At 43.6% G+C, this 14,383-nt stretch overlaps 1 protein-coding gene across 2 annotated transcripts in view; it reads right to left on the bottom strand.

Moving 5' to 3' along the window:
* anapc1 (anaphase promoting complex subunit 1) overlaps window positions 1-14,383 on the bottom strand; it is a 57,693-nt gene that overhangs the window by 24,413 nt on the left and 18,897 nt on the right. For both annotated transcript variants that reach the window (XM_029640428.2, XM_029640429.2), the window contains exons 18-24: window positions 13,819-14,006; window positions 13,429-13,503; window positions 12,495-12,766; window positions 11,288-11,379; window positions 10,930-11,078; window positions 1,642-1,720; window positions 442-478 (exon numbers count right to left, since the gene is read on the bottom strand). In XM_029640428.2, the coding sequence (XP_029496288.1) occupies window positions 442-478; window positions 1,642-1,720; window positions 10,930-11,078; window positions 11,288-11,379; window positions 12,495-12,766; window positions 13,429-13,503; window positions 13,819-14,006 (892 nt within the window). The remainder of the gene's footprint in view (window positions 1-441; window positions 479-1,641; window positions 1,721-10,929; window positions 11,079-11,287; window positions 11,380-12,494; window positions 12,767-13,428; window positions 13,504-13,818; window positions 14,007-14,383) is intronic.

The raw sequence follows: 14,383 nt of genomic DNA, 5'->3' as shown, positions 1-14,383 counted from the left end.
ATTTCTCCGTCTCAAGTTGGAAAATCATGGTTAAAATGTTAGGACAAGAGTCTAGTTTATAGCTTTTACTATTACTAGAGGTATATTTAAGCAATATACCACAGCTAAGGGCTGTTCTTATGCCCGACGCCTCGTGGAGTGCCTGGATACAGTCCATAGCTGTGGTATATTGGGCCATATATCAAACTCAAGAGGTGCCTTACTGCCATTATAAACTGGTTACCAACATAAATATAACAGTAAGCATGTATTTTTGAGTCCTACCCATTGTATATTGTCTGAAATACCATGGCTTTCAGCAAATCAGCATCCAGGACACAAACTACCCAGTTAATAAAACGGAGTGAACCCTTCTTTTGGCTTTATGGGAAAATGCTTTATGGGGAATATAGAGTCTATAAGAAGGAAGTGATTCAGGATGTGCTCCTGGTAAGTTTTTACCTCCTCAAAGCTGATTCAATGACAGTCTTCTTCTGGCCTGTGAGAGAGAGAGAGACGCCACACGAGTGCTTTAGTTCAGTTGTCACAATAAAGGAATTGTGAAATGGGTCAGAGAAAACAGGAGAATGACAGCCTCACAATTGTCACCATAATGCCCATACTCGATTCCAAAATGCCATTCAGATTATCATGCTTGCAAATAATGAAGCTTTACATTTACAGCGCTACTTCAAAGGACATTTCTTTGGAAACTTCATTAAAAGGGCAATCTGCAATTGCTACACACATTTGACTGACAAATTAAAATGCCATGTACCCATTGATTCTTGAAGAATATAAATTATAAATGCCTCATGAGCTTAGTTGTACCCCAAAAATACTTCGTTAACAAACACTATATAGTTTTAACCATGTTTTGAGGCTATCATTTTAATATCATGGATGGTCAGTCTATGAATTTGAGCGTGGTTACAGTTCTCCAGCCCCATCCCTCAGCTATTTACAGAAATTGGGCAGGGAGAGCGCTTTGCTACTGCTGATAGCAGCCCCTTTAAAAAAGGTAAAAGTAACAATAGCCAAATGAAGACTTTACTTAAAAGGATACTGCTAGACTCTGGCATTTGTTTTGCTTCCCCAGGGTCAGATGAACTCGTGGATACCATTTGTATCTGTGTGCAGTATGAAGGAAGTTAGCGGTTGGTTTGCGAGCTAATGCTAACTAGCATGGCATTTAATGCTAACTAGCATTAGCACAATGACTGAACATTTGATTTATTTTAACCTTAATTTAACTAGGCAAGTCAGTTCAGAACAAATTCTTATTTATAATGACGGCCTACCCCAGCCAAACCCGGACGATGCTGGGCCAATTGTGCACCGGCCTATGCGACTCCCAATCACGGCCCGGGTGTGATACAGCCTGGATTCGAACCAGGGACTGTAATGATGCCTCTTGCACAGAGATGAAGTGCCTTAGACCGATGTGCCACTCGGGAGCCAATAGGTACGCCGTTCATCTAACTCTTGGTAAGTAGAACAAGGCCTTAAATGCCAGAATCTCTCTTCCCTCATGTGCGGAAATGACTGACCGATGTAACATGCATGTGGGGACGCGTAAGGCACGTGGGAGGCATGTCCCAGGGATGGTTGTTCGTTATCTTGGGCACACACTGCTCAGTATTCAGACACACACAAACCCACCTGCAGAGAGCTTGGCCAGATACTTTGACACATCAACTGAAGTTGCGTTGTCATCTCCAATGATGTACAGGGCGTAGCTCTGAGGGAGAGGTAGGACAGAGAAACAAACGTTAGTGTCTGGCCTATTGAAACAGAGAGATGCTTAGTGTGCAAGAGAGAGTGAGAGACAGGGGCAGAGAACGAAAGGGTGAGTGTGCAAGTAAGAGTCAACAAGAGAGAGAGGGTAAACGAGAGTGAGAGAGGGTCAACGAGAGTGAGAGAAAGAGAGCGAGAGAGAGAGAACGAGAGTGATGGGGTAAAGAGAATCTGTAATTGCATGACAGGCTGTCAGTCTCTCATCGGTGACGTGCGTCACCTCACTTAGCCTGATGGAAGGAGACGCACAAGGCCTGGTCATCAGCACAGTCCCCCTGATCCACCTACACCTAAACCGCTAGTGATTCAGCCCTCCATCCGACCAGGGCTTAATTATAGCAGAGTACACAGACAAAAACAGACACAAGCGTGCGCCCACACACACAGTCTCACACATGTACAGTGCATTTGGAAAATAGCCCTTGGATTTTTCCACGTTTTGTTACATTACAGTCTTATTCTAATTGATTAAATAGTTTTTTCCCCCTCAATCTACACACACACAATACCCCATAATGACTAAGCAAAAACAGGTTTAGGCATTTTTTTAAACTGAAATATCACAATTTACATAAGTATTCAGACCCTTTCCTCAGTACTTTGTTGAAAGGGGGATACCTAGTCAGTTGTACAACTGAATGGGTCTTCCGCATTTAACCCAACCCCTCTGAATCAGAGGTGCGGGGGGCTGCCATAATCGACATTCACGTCTTCGGCGCTCTGGAGCAGGTTATTGTCAAGGATCTCTCTGTACTTTGCTCCGTTCATCTTTCCTCGATGCTGACTAGTCTTCCAGTCCCTATCACTGAAAATCATTCCCATAGCATGATGCTGCCAACACCATGCTTCACCGTAGGGATGGTGCCAGGTTTCCTCCATATGTGATGTTTGACATTCAGGCCAGAAATTAATCTTGGTTTCATCAGATAAGAGAATCTTGTTTCTCATGGTCTGAGAGTCCTTCAGGTGCCTTTTGGCAAACCCCAAGTGGGCTCTCATGTGCCCTTTACTGAGGAATGGCTTCCGTCTGGCCACTCTAGAAATAAAAGGCCTGGTTGGTGGAGTGCTGCAGAGATGGTTGTCCTTCTGGGAGGTTCTCCCATTTCCAGAGGAACTCTGGAGCTCTGTCAGAGTGACCATCAGGTTATTGGTCACATCCCTGACAAAGGCCCTTCTCCCCCAATGGTTCAGTTTGGCCGGGCGGCCAGCTCTAGGAAGAGTCTTGGTGGTTCCAAACTTCCTCCATTTAAGACAGATGGAGGCCCCTGTGTTCTTGAGGACATTCAAGACATTTTTTGGTGCCCTTCCTGAGATCTGTGCCTCGAGACAATCCTGTCTCAGAGCTCTACGGACAATTCCATCAACCTCATACACAGTTGAAGTTGGGAGTGTGCATAGACTTAGTTTGGAGACATTATAACTCAATTTTCAACCACTCCACAAATTGCTTGTTAACAAACTATAGTTTTGGCAAGTCAGTTAGGACATCTACTTTGTGCAACACAAGTCATTTTCCCAACAATTGTTCTCAGACTAGCAATTTCCAAACGCCTTAAGGTACCACGTCCATCTGTACAAACAATAGTACGCAAGAATAAACACCATGGGGCCGAGCAGCCGTCATACCACTCAGGTAAGAGACGCATTCTGACTCCTAGAGATGAACGTACTTTGGTGTGAAAAGTGCAAATCAAACCCAGAACAGAAGCAAAGGACCTTGTGAAGATGCTGGAGGAAACAGGTACAAAAGTATCTATATCCACAGTAAAAATGAGTCCTATATCGACATAACCTGAAAGGCCGCTCAGCAAGGAAGAAGCCACTGCTCCAAAACCGCAATTAAAAAGCCAGACAACGGTTTGGGGACAACGGCACATGGGGACAAACATCGTACTTTTTGGAGAAATGTCCTCTGGTCTGATGAAACAAAAATAGAACTGTTTGGCCATAATGACGATCGTTATGTTTGGAGGAAAACGGGGGATGCTTGCAAGCCGAAGAACACCATCTCAACTGTGAAGCACAGGGGTGGCAGCATCATGTTGTGGGGGTGCTTTGTTGCAGGAGGGACTGGTGCACTTCACAAAATAGATGGCATCATGAGGGAGGAAAATTATGTGGATATATTGAAGCAACATCTCAAGACATCAGCCAGGAAGTTAAAGCTTGGTTGCAAATGGGTCTTCCAAATGAACAATGACCCCAAGCATACTTCCAAAGTTGTGGCAAAAATGGCTTAAAGACAACAAAGTCAAGGTATTGGAGTGGCCATCACGAAGCCCTGACCTCAATCCCATAGAAATGTTGTGGGCAGAACTGAAAAAGTGTGTGCGAGCAAAGAGGCCTACAAACCTGACTCAGTTACACCAGCTCTGCCAGAAGGAATGGACCAAAATTCACCCAACTGATTGTGAGAAACTTGTGGAAGGCTACCCGAAACGTTTGACCCAAGTTAAACGATGCTAGCAAATACACTCAAATAGTATGTAAACTTCTGACCCACTGGGATGTGATGAAAGAAATAAAAGCTGAAATAAATCACTCTACTATTATTCTGACATTTCACACTCAAAATAAAGTGGTGATCCTAACTGACTAAAGACAGGGAATTTTGACTATGTTTAAAATGTCAGGAATTGTGAAAAACTGAGTTTAAATGTAAGGTGTATGTAAACGTCTGACTTCCAACTGTAGATAGGCGTGTGCCTTTCCAGATCATGTGCAATCAATAAATTGAATTTACCACAGGTGGACTCCAATCAAGTTGTAGAAACATCAAGGATGATAAATGGAAACATTAAGCACCTGAGCTCAATTTCGAGTCTCATAGCAAAGGGTCTGAATACTTACATAAATATGTATTTTTCATACATTTGCAAAAATGTCTAAATAACCTGTTTTCCCTTTGTCATTATGGGGTATTGTGTGTAGATGAAAATAAATAATTTACTACATTTTGGAATAAGTAACAAATACGTATGTAACAAAATGTGGAAGTTAAGGGGTCTGAACTTTCCAAATGCACTGTACATCCCTTGTAAAGACATAGGGGACGTAACGATTCACCGATACGCATACAAGTGTGTCAACTGGCTGGTCGGAGCCCAAACCAATCCAAATTAATGCATGGTCAGAAAACCGATTAAAATGTTAGGAATTGCTGGTTCACTGTTTTTTAACTCATGTTTTATTTAAAAAATACATCTGTGTGTTGTGCATGCATGCAAAGGATATGACAGTCATAAGAGTTGTGCACAGTGGAGGAGGCAGCTGTTCGTGAGGTACAGTGCCTTCAGAAAGCATTAACACCCCTAGACTTTTTCTACATTTAGTTGTTAACAGCCCGAATTTAAAATCAATAAACATTTAGATTTTGTCGTCACTGGCCTACACACAGTATGCCACAATATCAAAGTGAAATTATGTTTTTAGAAATGTTTACATATTAAATAAAAATTAAAAGCTGAAATGTCTTCAGTTCATGTCTTCAGTTCAACCCCTTTGTTACAGCAAGTCTAAATAAGGTCAGGAGAAAACATGTGCTTAACAAGTCACATAAGTTGTATGGACTCACTGTGTGCAATAAAAGTATTTTTCATATATCCCCAATTTAGTGATATCCTATTGGTAGTTAGTCTTGTCCCATCGCTGCAACTCCCTCACGGAGAGAGGCAAAGAGCCATGAGAGCCATGAATCCCCGAAACACAACCCTGCTAAGCCGCACTGCTTCTTGACACAATGCTCACTTAACCCGGAAGCCAGCCGCACCAAAGTGTCAGAGGAAACACTGTACAACTGGCAACTAAAGTCAGCATGGATGCGCCCGGACCGCCACAAGGAGTCACTAGAGCGCGCGATGGGACAAGAACATCCCGGGCAGCCAAACACTCCCATAACCCGGATGACGCTGGGCCGATTGTGCGCCGATTCATGAGTCTCCCTGTTGCGGCAGGCTGTGACACAGCCTGGGCTCAAAATTAGGTCTGTAGTGACGCCTCTAGCTTAGACCACTGCGCCACTCAGAAGGCCCCCAATAATAATGTTTAACATTTATTTGTAAAAAATGTACTACCTCATCTCTGTACCCCACACATACAATTATCTATAAGGCCCCTGAGTCAAGCAGTGATTAGCCACAATGACCAGAACAGTTTTCCAATGCCTCGCAAAGATAGGCACCTATTAGTAGAAGGGGGAAAGTAAAAAAGCAAACATTGAATATCCCTTTCAGTATGGTGAAGTTAAATCATTAATTACACTTTGGATGGTGTATCAATACACCCAGTCACTACAAAGATACAAGCCTCCTTCTTAACTCAGTTGCCAGAGAGGAAGGAAACCGCTCAGGGATTTCGACATGAGGCCAATGGTGGCTTTAGAATAGTTAGAGTTTAACGGCTGTGAAGGGAGAAAACCGAGGATGGATCAATAAAATTGTAGTTACTCCACAATACTAACCTAATTGACTTTGAAAAGGAGGAAGCCTGTACATAAAAAAAACTCCAAAACATGCATCCAGTTTGCAACAAGGCACTAAAATAATACTGCAAAAAATGTGGCAAAGCATTTGGAAACATGAGTTGATGGCGGCGGATGAATAGCACAACAATGGCCTCAGGATCTCTTCAGGTATCACTGTCGATAAAATGCAATTGTGTTAGTTGTCAGTAGCTTATGCATGCACACACCATAACCACACCGCTACCATGGGGCACACTGCTCACAACGTTTACATCAGCAAACCGCTCGCCCATACACGCTGTCTGCCACCTGCTCGGTACAGTTGAAACCCGGGATTAATCCGTGAAGGGCACACTTCTCCAGTGTGCCAGTGGCCATTGAAGGTGAGCATTTGCCCAGTGAAGTCAGAAATGACACTGAACTGCAGTCGGGTCAAGACCCTTGCAAGGATGACGAGCACGCAGATTAGCTTCCCTGAGACGGTTTCTGACAGTTTGTTCAGAAATTCTTTGGTAGTGCAAATCCAGTTTCATCAGCTGTCCGGGTGGCTGGTCTCAGACGATGCCTGCTGGTGAAAAAGCCAGATGTGGAGGTCCCGGGCTGGCGTGGTTAGGTATGGTCTGCGGTTGTGAGGCCGGTTGGATGTCCTGACAAATGTTCTAAAACAACGTTGGAGGCGGTTTATGGTAGAGAAATGAACATTGAATTCTCTGGCAACAGCTCTGGTGGACATTCCTAAAATTGCACGCTCCCTCAAAACTTGAGAGCTCTGTGGCATTGTGTTGTGTGACGAAACTGCACATTTTAGAGTGGTATTTTATTGTCCCCAGCACAAGGTGCACCTGTGTAATGCTGCTGCTGTTTAATCAGCTTCTTGATATGCAACACCTGTCAGGTGGATGGATTATATTGGCAAAGGAGAAATGCTCACTAACAGGGATATAAATAAATTTGTGCACAAAATGTGAGAGAAATAAACTGTGTATACAGAACATTTCTGGGATCTTTTATTTCAGCTCATGACGCATTGGACCAACACTTTACATGTTGCGTTTATATTTTTGTTCAGTGTAATTTTCTGGGTCATTGTTACCAAATGCGCTGTAGAAAATTGTTGTGTAACCTACCAGACTGGATGAAACTTACATCAACTTCTGATAGGGGTTTTCGATCATTCCGATTTAATGTACATTGTTCAGGTTCACAATAAGAAATCGTTTTGGAAGTTTTGCTTTAAACAGTCGGTGTATTTGTTCATTTTTACATGAACAGAGTAATTTCATAAAGGACAGCAATAATATTTGCGAGCTGTGCATGGCATGGTTGCACTCATTGGTCAGAGTGCGATAAGCTCTCTAAAATTCCTACCAGTCTAAACAATTCACTTTTGAGACGGGGGTAAAATCCAAAGTAGCATTATATTAATTTGTATAAATGCCATTGCTAATGTCTGAAGATAAATATTGACAGGACTAGCTCAAAACATGTTTTATCTGCAAAATGTACAACTTAAATCAGTGGGTGATGGTGATTTCACATAAAAAAGTGGAGCTGACAAAAAGCATAAAATGCCCCCACCCCTAATCTGATAGTGGGGTGTTAGATGCTTAGTCTGCCCTATGGCTCAGCTCAGGTGCCTACACATACCATTAAAACACACACACCAGACACATGCACACAAAAACTAACGGAGGGCCACTCATCTAAAAAAGTACTCTCAGACAGATCCAGCTCAGAGGCCCAGCTCATGAGCTCCATCAGGAACAGATATTAAATTTAAAATGGATGTGTTCATGCAAAAAATGTAGTGTCTCGATTCACATCAATCGTTTCAAACTAAAACTATCGTTTCTGAGACCATTTACAGTTGAAGTCAGAAGTTTACATACACCTTAGCCAAATACATTTGAACTCAGTTTTTCACAATTCCTGACATTTAATCCTAGTAAAAATTCCCTGTTTTAGGTCAGTTAGGATCACCACTTTATTTTAAGAATGTGAAATGTCAGAATAATAGTAGAACTTAACATTTTTTCATCACATTCCCAGTGGGTCAGAAGGTTACACTCAATTAATATTTGGTAGCATTGCCTTTAAATTTCTTAACTTGGGTCAACCATTTCAGGGAGCCTTCCACAAGCTTCCCACAATAAGTTGGGTGAATTTTGGCCCATTCCTCCTGACAGAGCTGGTGTAACAGTCAGGTTTGTAGGCCTCCTTGCTCATACACGCTTTTTCCAGTTCTGCCCACAAAATTTCTATAGGATTGAGGTCAGGGCTTTGTGATGGCCACTCCAATACCTTGACTTTGTTGTCCTTAAGCCATTTTGCCACAACTTTGGAAGTATGCATGGGGTCATTGTCCATTTGGAAGACCCATTTGCGACAAAGCTTTAACTTCCTCACTGATGTCTTGAGATGTTGATTCAATATATCCACATAATTTTCCTACCTCATGATGCCATCTATTTTGTGAAGTGCACCAGTCCCTCCTGCAGCAAAGCACCCCCACAACATGATGCTGCCACCCCCGTGCTTCACGGTTGGGACGGTGTTCTTCTCTAGGAGACAGAACGAGTCTCCTTCCTGAGCGGTATGGCGGCTGCGTGGTCCCATGGTGTTTATATTTGTGCACTATTGTTTGTCCAGATGAAAGGTCAACTTACTTGGTGTCCACATCAACAACAAACTAGAATGGTCCAAACACACCAAGACAATCGTGAAGAGGGCACCACAAAGCCTATTCCCCCTCAGGAAACTAAAAAGATTTGGCATGGGTCCTCAGATCCTCAACCGGTTCTACAGCTGCAACATCAAGAGCTTCCTGACTGGTTGCATCACTGCCTGGTACGGCAATTGCTCGGCCTCTGACCGCAAGGCACTAGAGCGTAGTACGTATGGCCCAGTACATCACTGGGGCTAAGCTGCCTGCCATCCAGGACCTATATAACAGGCAGTGTCAGAGGAAGGCCCTAAAAATTGTCAAAGACCCCAGCCACCCCAGCGGTACCGGAGTGCCAAGTCTAGGACAAAAAGGCTTCTCAACAGTTTTTACCCCCAAGTCATAAGAGTCCTGAACAGGTAATCAAATGGCTACCCGGACTGTTTGCATTGTGTGCCCCGCCCAACCCCTCTTTTTACGCTGCTGCTACTCTGTTTATCATATATACATAGTCACTTTAATTATAGTCATGTACATATTACCTCAATTGGGCCGACCAACCAGTGCTCCCGCACATTGGCTAACCGGGCTATCTGCATTGTGTCCCGCTACCCACCAACCCCTCTTTTACGCTACAGCTTCTCTTTGTTCATCATATATGCAGTCACTTTACATACTACCTCAATCAGCCCGACTAACCGGTGTCTGCATGTAGCCTCGCTACTTTTATAGCCTGTCTTTTTACTGTTGTTTAATTTCCATACTTACCTACTGTTCACCAAACACCTTTGTTGCACTATTGTTTAGAGCTTGTAAGTAAGCATTTCACTGTAAGGTCTACACCTGTTGTATTCAGCGGACGTGACAAATAAACTTTGATTTGAACGTGGTACCTCCATGCGTTTGGAAATTGCTCCCAAGGATGAACCAGACTTGTGGAGGTCTACATTTTTTTCTGAGGTCTTGGCTGATTTCTTTTGATTTTCCCATGATATCAAGCAAAGAGGCACTGAGTTTGAAGGTAGGCCTTGAAATACATCCACAGGTACACGTCCAATTGACTCAAATGATGATGTCAATTAGCCTATCAGAAGCTTCTAAAGCCATGACATCATTTTCTGGAATTTTCCAAGCTGTTTAAAAGGCACAGTCAACTTAGTGTATGTAAACTTCTGACCATGGGAATTGTGATACAGTGAATTAATTATAAGTCTGTAAACGATTGTTGGAAAAATGGCTTGTGTCAAGCACGAAGTACATGTCCTAACCGACTTGCCAAAAATATAGTTTGTTAACAAGACATTTGTGGAGTGGTTGAAAAACGAGTTAATGACTCCAACCTAAGTGTATGTAAACTTCCAACTTCAACTGTATGTAGATGCCCGTCAAATCGAAGGAAAGGAGAGATGCACATCCCTAGTCTTTACGAATAGGCAAAATGCCTTTCTCGCTCTCCCCCTCCCTCTGATTGGCATGAAGCCCTATATCATAGCCCTTTGACATTTAAGCAGTGTGTGTGTGTGTGTGTGTGTGTGCGTGCGAGTGTGTGTGTGTCGATGCTTGATGACCCCTTTTAATTGGGAAATCATGTTTGAACAGAAATTGCCATTGGCAACACAGGGGCTAGGGCCCGCAAACCAACTCAGGGAGTAGAATGTTTATTTAGAACACAAACGGCTACGTGTTGACATTGGTCACTCAAAATATTCAGGAATTATTTGTTGTCCAACAGTGTATTTACATAACATGTCAGTCAGGTGGTGAGGTAATCTAGCTGGGCACACATGCTGTAGCTAACCAAGGTGATGGGAAATCTACTTTCCTCACACCAAAACCAAGGACAACGTAAATAGTAATTCCCAGGTAGGGTTTTCAATTCGTCTGTGGCACCCCCTATTGGAGATGTCTATATCGCAACCCAACTCTAAAACTCCCACCTTATATACATAACCCTAGTGATAGATGGTTCCATCAATTGCCCTTGTCATCATGAGGAAAAGATAGAAAAGATAAGACGATGATAGCATACCAGCACCAGTAGTTTGGTTCTCTCACAGATGCCGGGCAGATAGGGGAAGGGTGCTACCTCCTCACCCCTCAGACAGCTGCTGAGCCAGCTGAACACACACGGAGGCTCCGCCCTCAGGAAGGATGGACGCTGCATCTGCTCCATCTGGGCTGCAGGAGAGGGAGGGGCCACAGAGACTGTCATTCAAAGTGTCACAACAGGCTCTGCGACTACAGACACACCTGTTCTTATCACACAGTCAGACCATCCTTTCAATCAATATTAGGAAAATGAAAAGCCAAAGTGGTAGTAGACATGTCCTCTCTTCTATGTGAGCAGAGGGGACTACACATGCTTTAGAGGTTGATTTGCCTCTTACCCGGATCTATGATGCAGGACTCCTTGAACGTGGTGATGAATGAGGGGTAATCTCGCCAGTACAGATCGATATACTCCTCCAGCTGCAGATCCCTTTTAATAAATAGTACAACAATTAGCAGGTCATAAGAGAAGCTGTTAATCTAACCTGAGCCATTGAATCAATACTTTTAATATCCAACCTGCTCTACCCTCACCGTGAAGCACTTACACAGACAGCTAAACACAACCAGAAGCAGATAAACCAATCAGAACTATGACTAAGCGAACACCCACGTAAACTTCTAGTACTAACGTGGGGGTTTCAGGCTGGGTTAGATGTAGTGAGGTCATTACGGTACAGGCCTAGCCGGGTTGCCAGATTGGTCTGTGCTTTAGCTACTGTATCTCTTTGTACAGTATGTATGGCAATGACAGTGAATACAATTATTAATTGGCTGAAACACCAACTGTTGTGTCAACCAGCCTGGTAATACTAAATGACCAGGACAATAAAACAAGGCCAAATAAGCACTAAGCAATTCAAGCGCCAGTTGATTCTCCCACTTCAGCTCTTCTTTTAAACGTAAAATGGGACTGTTGACGAGGCCACCTGACACACTTGAAACCGTTTAAATGCCATTTTCTTATCCTGGTAATATTAACGTTTTAGGAGAGACCAAACTCATCAGGTTTTATTGAGCAGTGACTCATCGGACATACTTCTCCATTTAAATGTTTAACAGCTTCATGAAATTGTTGTGTTCGTTCTGAATTGAAAAGATGCACCTGCGACCTGTCGCTTTAGTTCGCCTCTGAATGGCCATAGATATCCGAGTGACAATAATAAATCCACAACATTTAACTGGAGTCATTTGAAAGGAATTCTCTCGTGGACAGGATGTTGTCCAGGTGTCCGTCAATAGACTGTGGGATGTAACAACTAACGAGGAACTTGGCTCTGGTGTGCAGATTTCTTCAATTATTATTTGGACAAACTACGATTTCACATCTCTTGAACTTCGGAGGGAGAGGGGACATTCGGCGCATACTTTGGCTGAGAGTTTACATTTAGGGGGGGACCTTCACTAGTCTCATTAGTATATTTTCTTTTCTCATCTCCCCAGAACCAAATTGAGCATCTGACGCAATTACGCAAGGTTTAATTTATGGGTTTCCAAGATTATTTAAGAGCGTTAACCTAGATTGTGAAGACAGAGCACCAGTACCTGGCCAACTGTTGCAGAAGGCCCACCAGTGATCGGCCCCCGCTCCTCTGCAGCTCGTCCAGCTTCAGCTCCTCATAGAGCAAGTGCAGCACGTAGAACAGGGCTGGGATGTGGGGGAAGAGTGGGGCAGAGGGGTCCAGATGCAGGGCAGGGGTGGAAGACAGAGACTCTTCACAGCCAGAGGTGTCGGTGGACTCCAGACTCACAGCACCACACCCATGCCTGAACACCACTTGTCTGTGGTAGTCTGAGCACCACATGTAGTCCCAGTCCTGGTGGATTATATGCATAGACACACGCACAAAGCCACACAGAAACACTCACACTTAAATGAAATGCATACATAGAAACAGGGCCCAAAGCCACACATACAAAAAGGTCAGTGGATTAAGGAACAATATTTGTGCCTGGTCTGAATCAGCAGTTTCCCAACATGCACTTCCTTTCTTAAGTAACAGCTCTCAGCCAGAGGGTGAACTCTACACGACACTTCCCCAGTTCAACTGTGCACCCTTAACCCTGGGCCATGACCCCTTCCAGGATTCCATGCTACAGCACAGCACCACTTTCCCTCCACAACACCACTAACATTCTACATGAATGTATAATGCACAGGGCAAACGGATGAAGGAAAGAAAGACTACAGGTTATTTATCAACCTAACCCTAATCTTCAATACTTTTGTTTTTTTTATACATCTATAAATCACAGTGCACTTGGAGCAGATTTCAACCATTTCAAAGTAGTGGTCTGTATATGAATTCAACATATTACTGAAATTCTTATTATGCATGACAGAAAAGCAAATTCACTCATAAGTTGACCTCATCGCTACCTCCTTTTAGCCTCTGTCTGGATTCAGAGCTTGAGAGTAACATGAATAGTCTTGTGCTTTCCACATAAAGCATGGTCTACGGGGGTAACCCCTACCTACCTCATCAGACCCTGTGTCCGAAGGCCGGGCCTTTTTTGGTGCAATCACAGGAGAGAGGGGCACTTCAAAATGGAGCTGTGGGGGGAACAAAGGTCAAGAGCATGGTTGGGCTACAGACCAAATAACCATCTGATAAACTACATAGGTCCTTCCTGTGTTGCCTTGCCAACCTACCATTTGTGGCTTAGTCTCTATGTCTGGATTTCAGAGATGTGCAGGCTTTGGTGACATCGGTATGACCTAGATTGAGGCACTTCTATGTACTTGGGTATAGACTGTACATTCAGTAAGACTATCCTGCACTGTGACTATCCTGCATGGGCTCTGCACTGTCTACTTTAAGGCACTCTCTCTCTTGGGAATGACAGCACCGTTGCCAAGGCGACTCACGTTACGTGTCCAACCCAGTCGCTCTGTGTTGTAGCCCATGAGAGTCATGAAGCAGGTGACAAACAGGTTCCACTCCAGGTGTGCGCTGGGCCCCCCGGGGGCGTTGTAGATGTTGTACCACTTTATCAGCACCTTCATGGCCGTTTCCTTGGGCAGGATGAAGCGCACCGCCTGGAGGCACTTCCTCACTACGGACACGAGGAAGCATATGTAAGACAGTGCACAATTACATCCATTTCACACAGAAAATTGACATTTATATGTATCAAACTTGTGCTGATTTGTAAAACTTTTATTTTGTTTTTTTAAAGTGGCGTGGTTAAAAAAAATCTACACTGAACAAAAATATGAACGCAACATGTAAAGTGTTGGTCCCATGTTTCATGAGTTGAAATAACATGTCACAAAAGTTTCATATGCAAAAAAGGCTTATTTCTCTCAAATGTTGTGTACAAATTTGTTTACATCCCTGTTAGTGAGCATTTCTCTTTAGCCAAGACAATCCAGCCACCGGACACCTGTGGCATATCTAGAAGCAGCTTAAACAGCAGCCACCTTGTGCTAG

This window comes from Oncorhynchus nerka, linkage group LG28 (genome assembly GCF_034236695.1).
Source record: "Oncorhynchus nerka isolate Pitt River linkage group LG28, Oner_Uvic_2.0, whole genome shotgun sequence".
In the NCBI taxonomy this organism is placed as follows: Eukaryota; Metazoa; Chordata; class Actinopteri; order Salmoniformes; family Salmonidae; genus Oncorhynchus; species Oncorhynchus nerka.
Note: the sequence above shows the minus strand (reverse complement) of the source record. Positions and strands in the feature narration are given on the sequence as shown.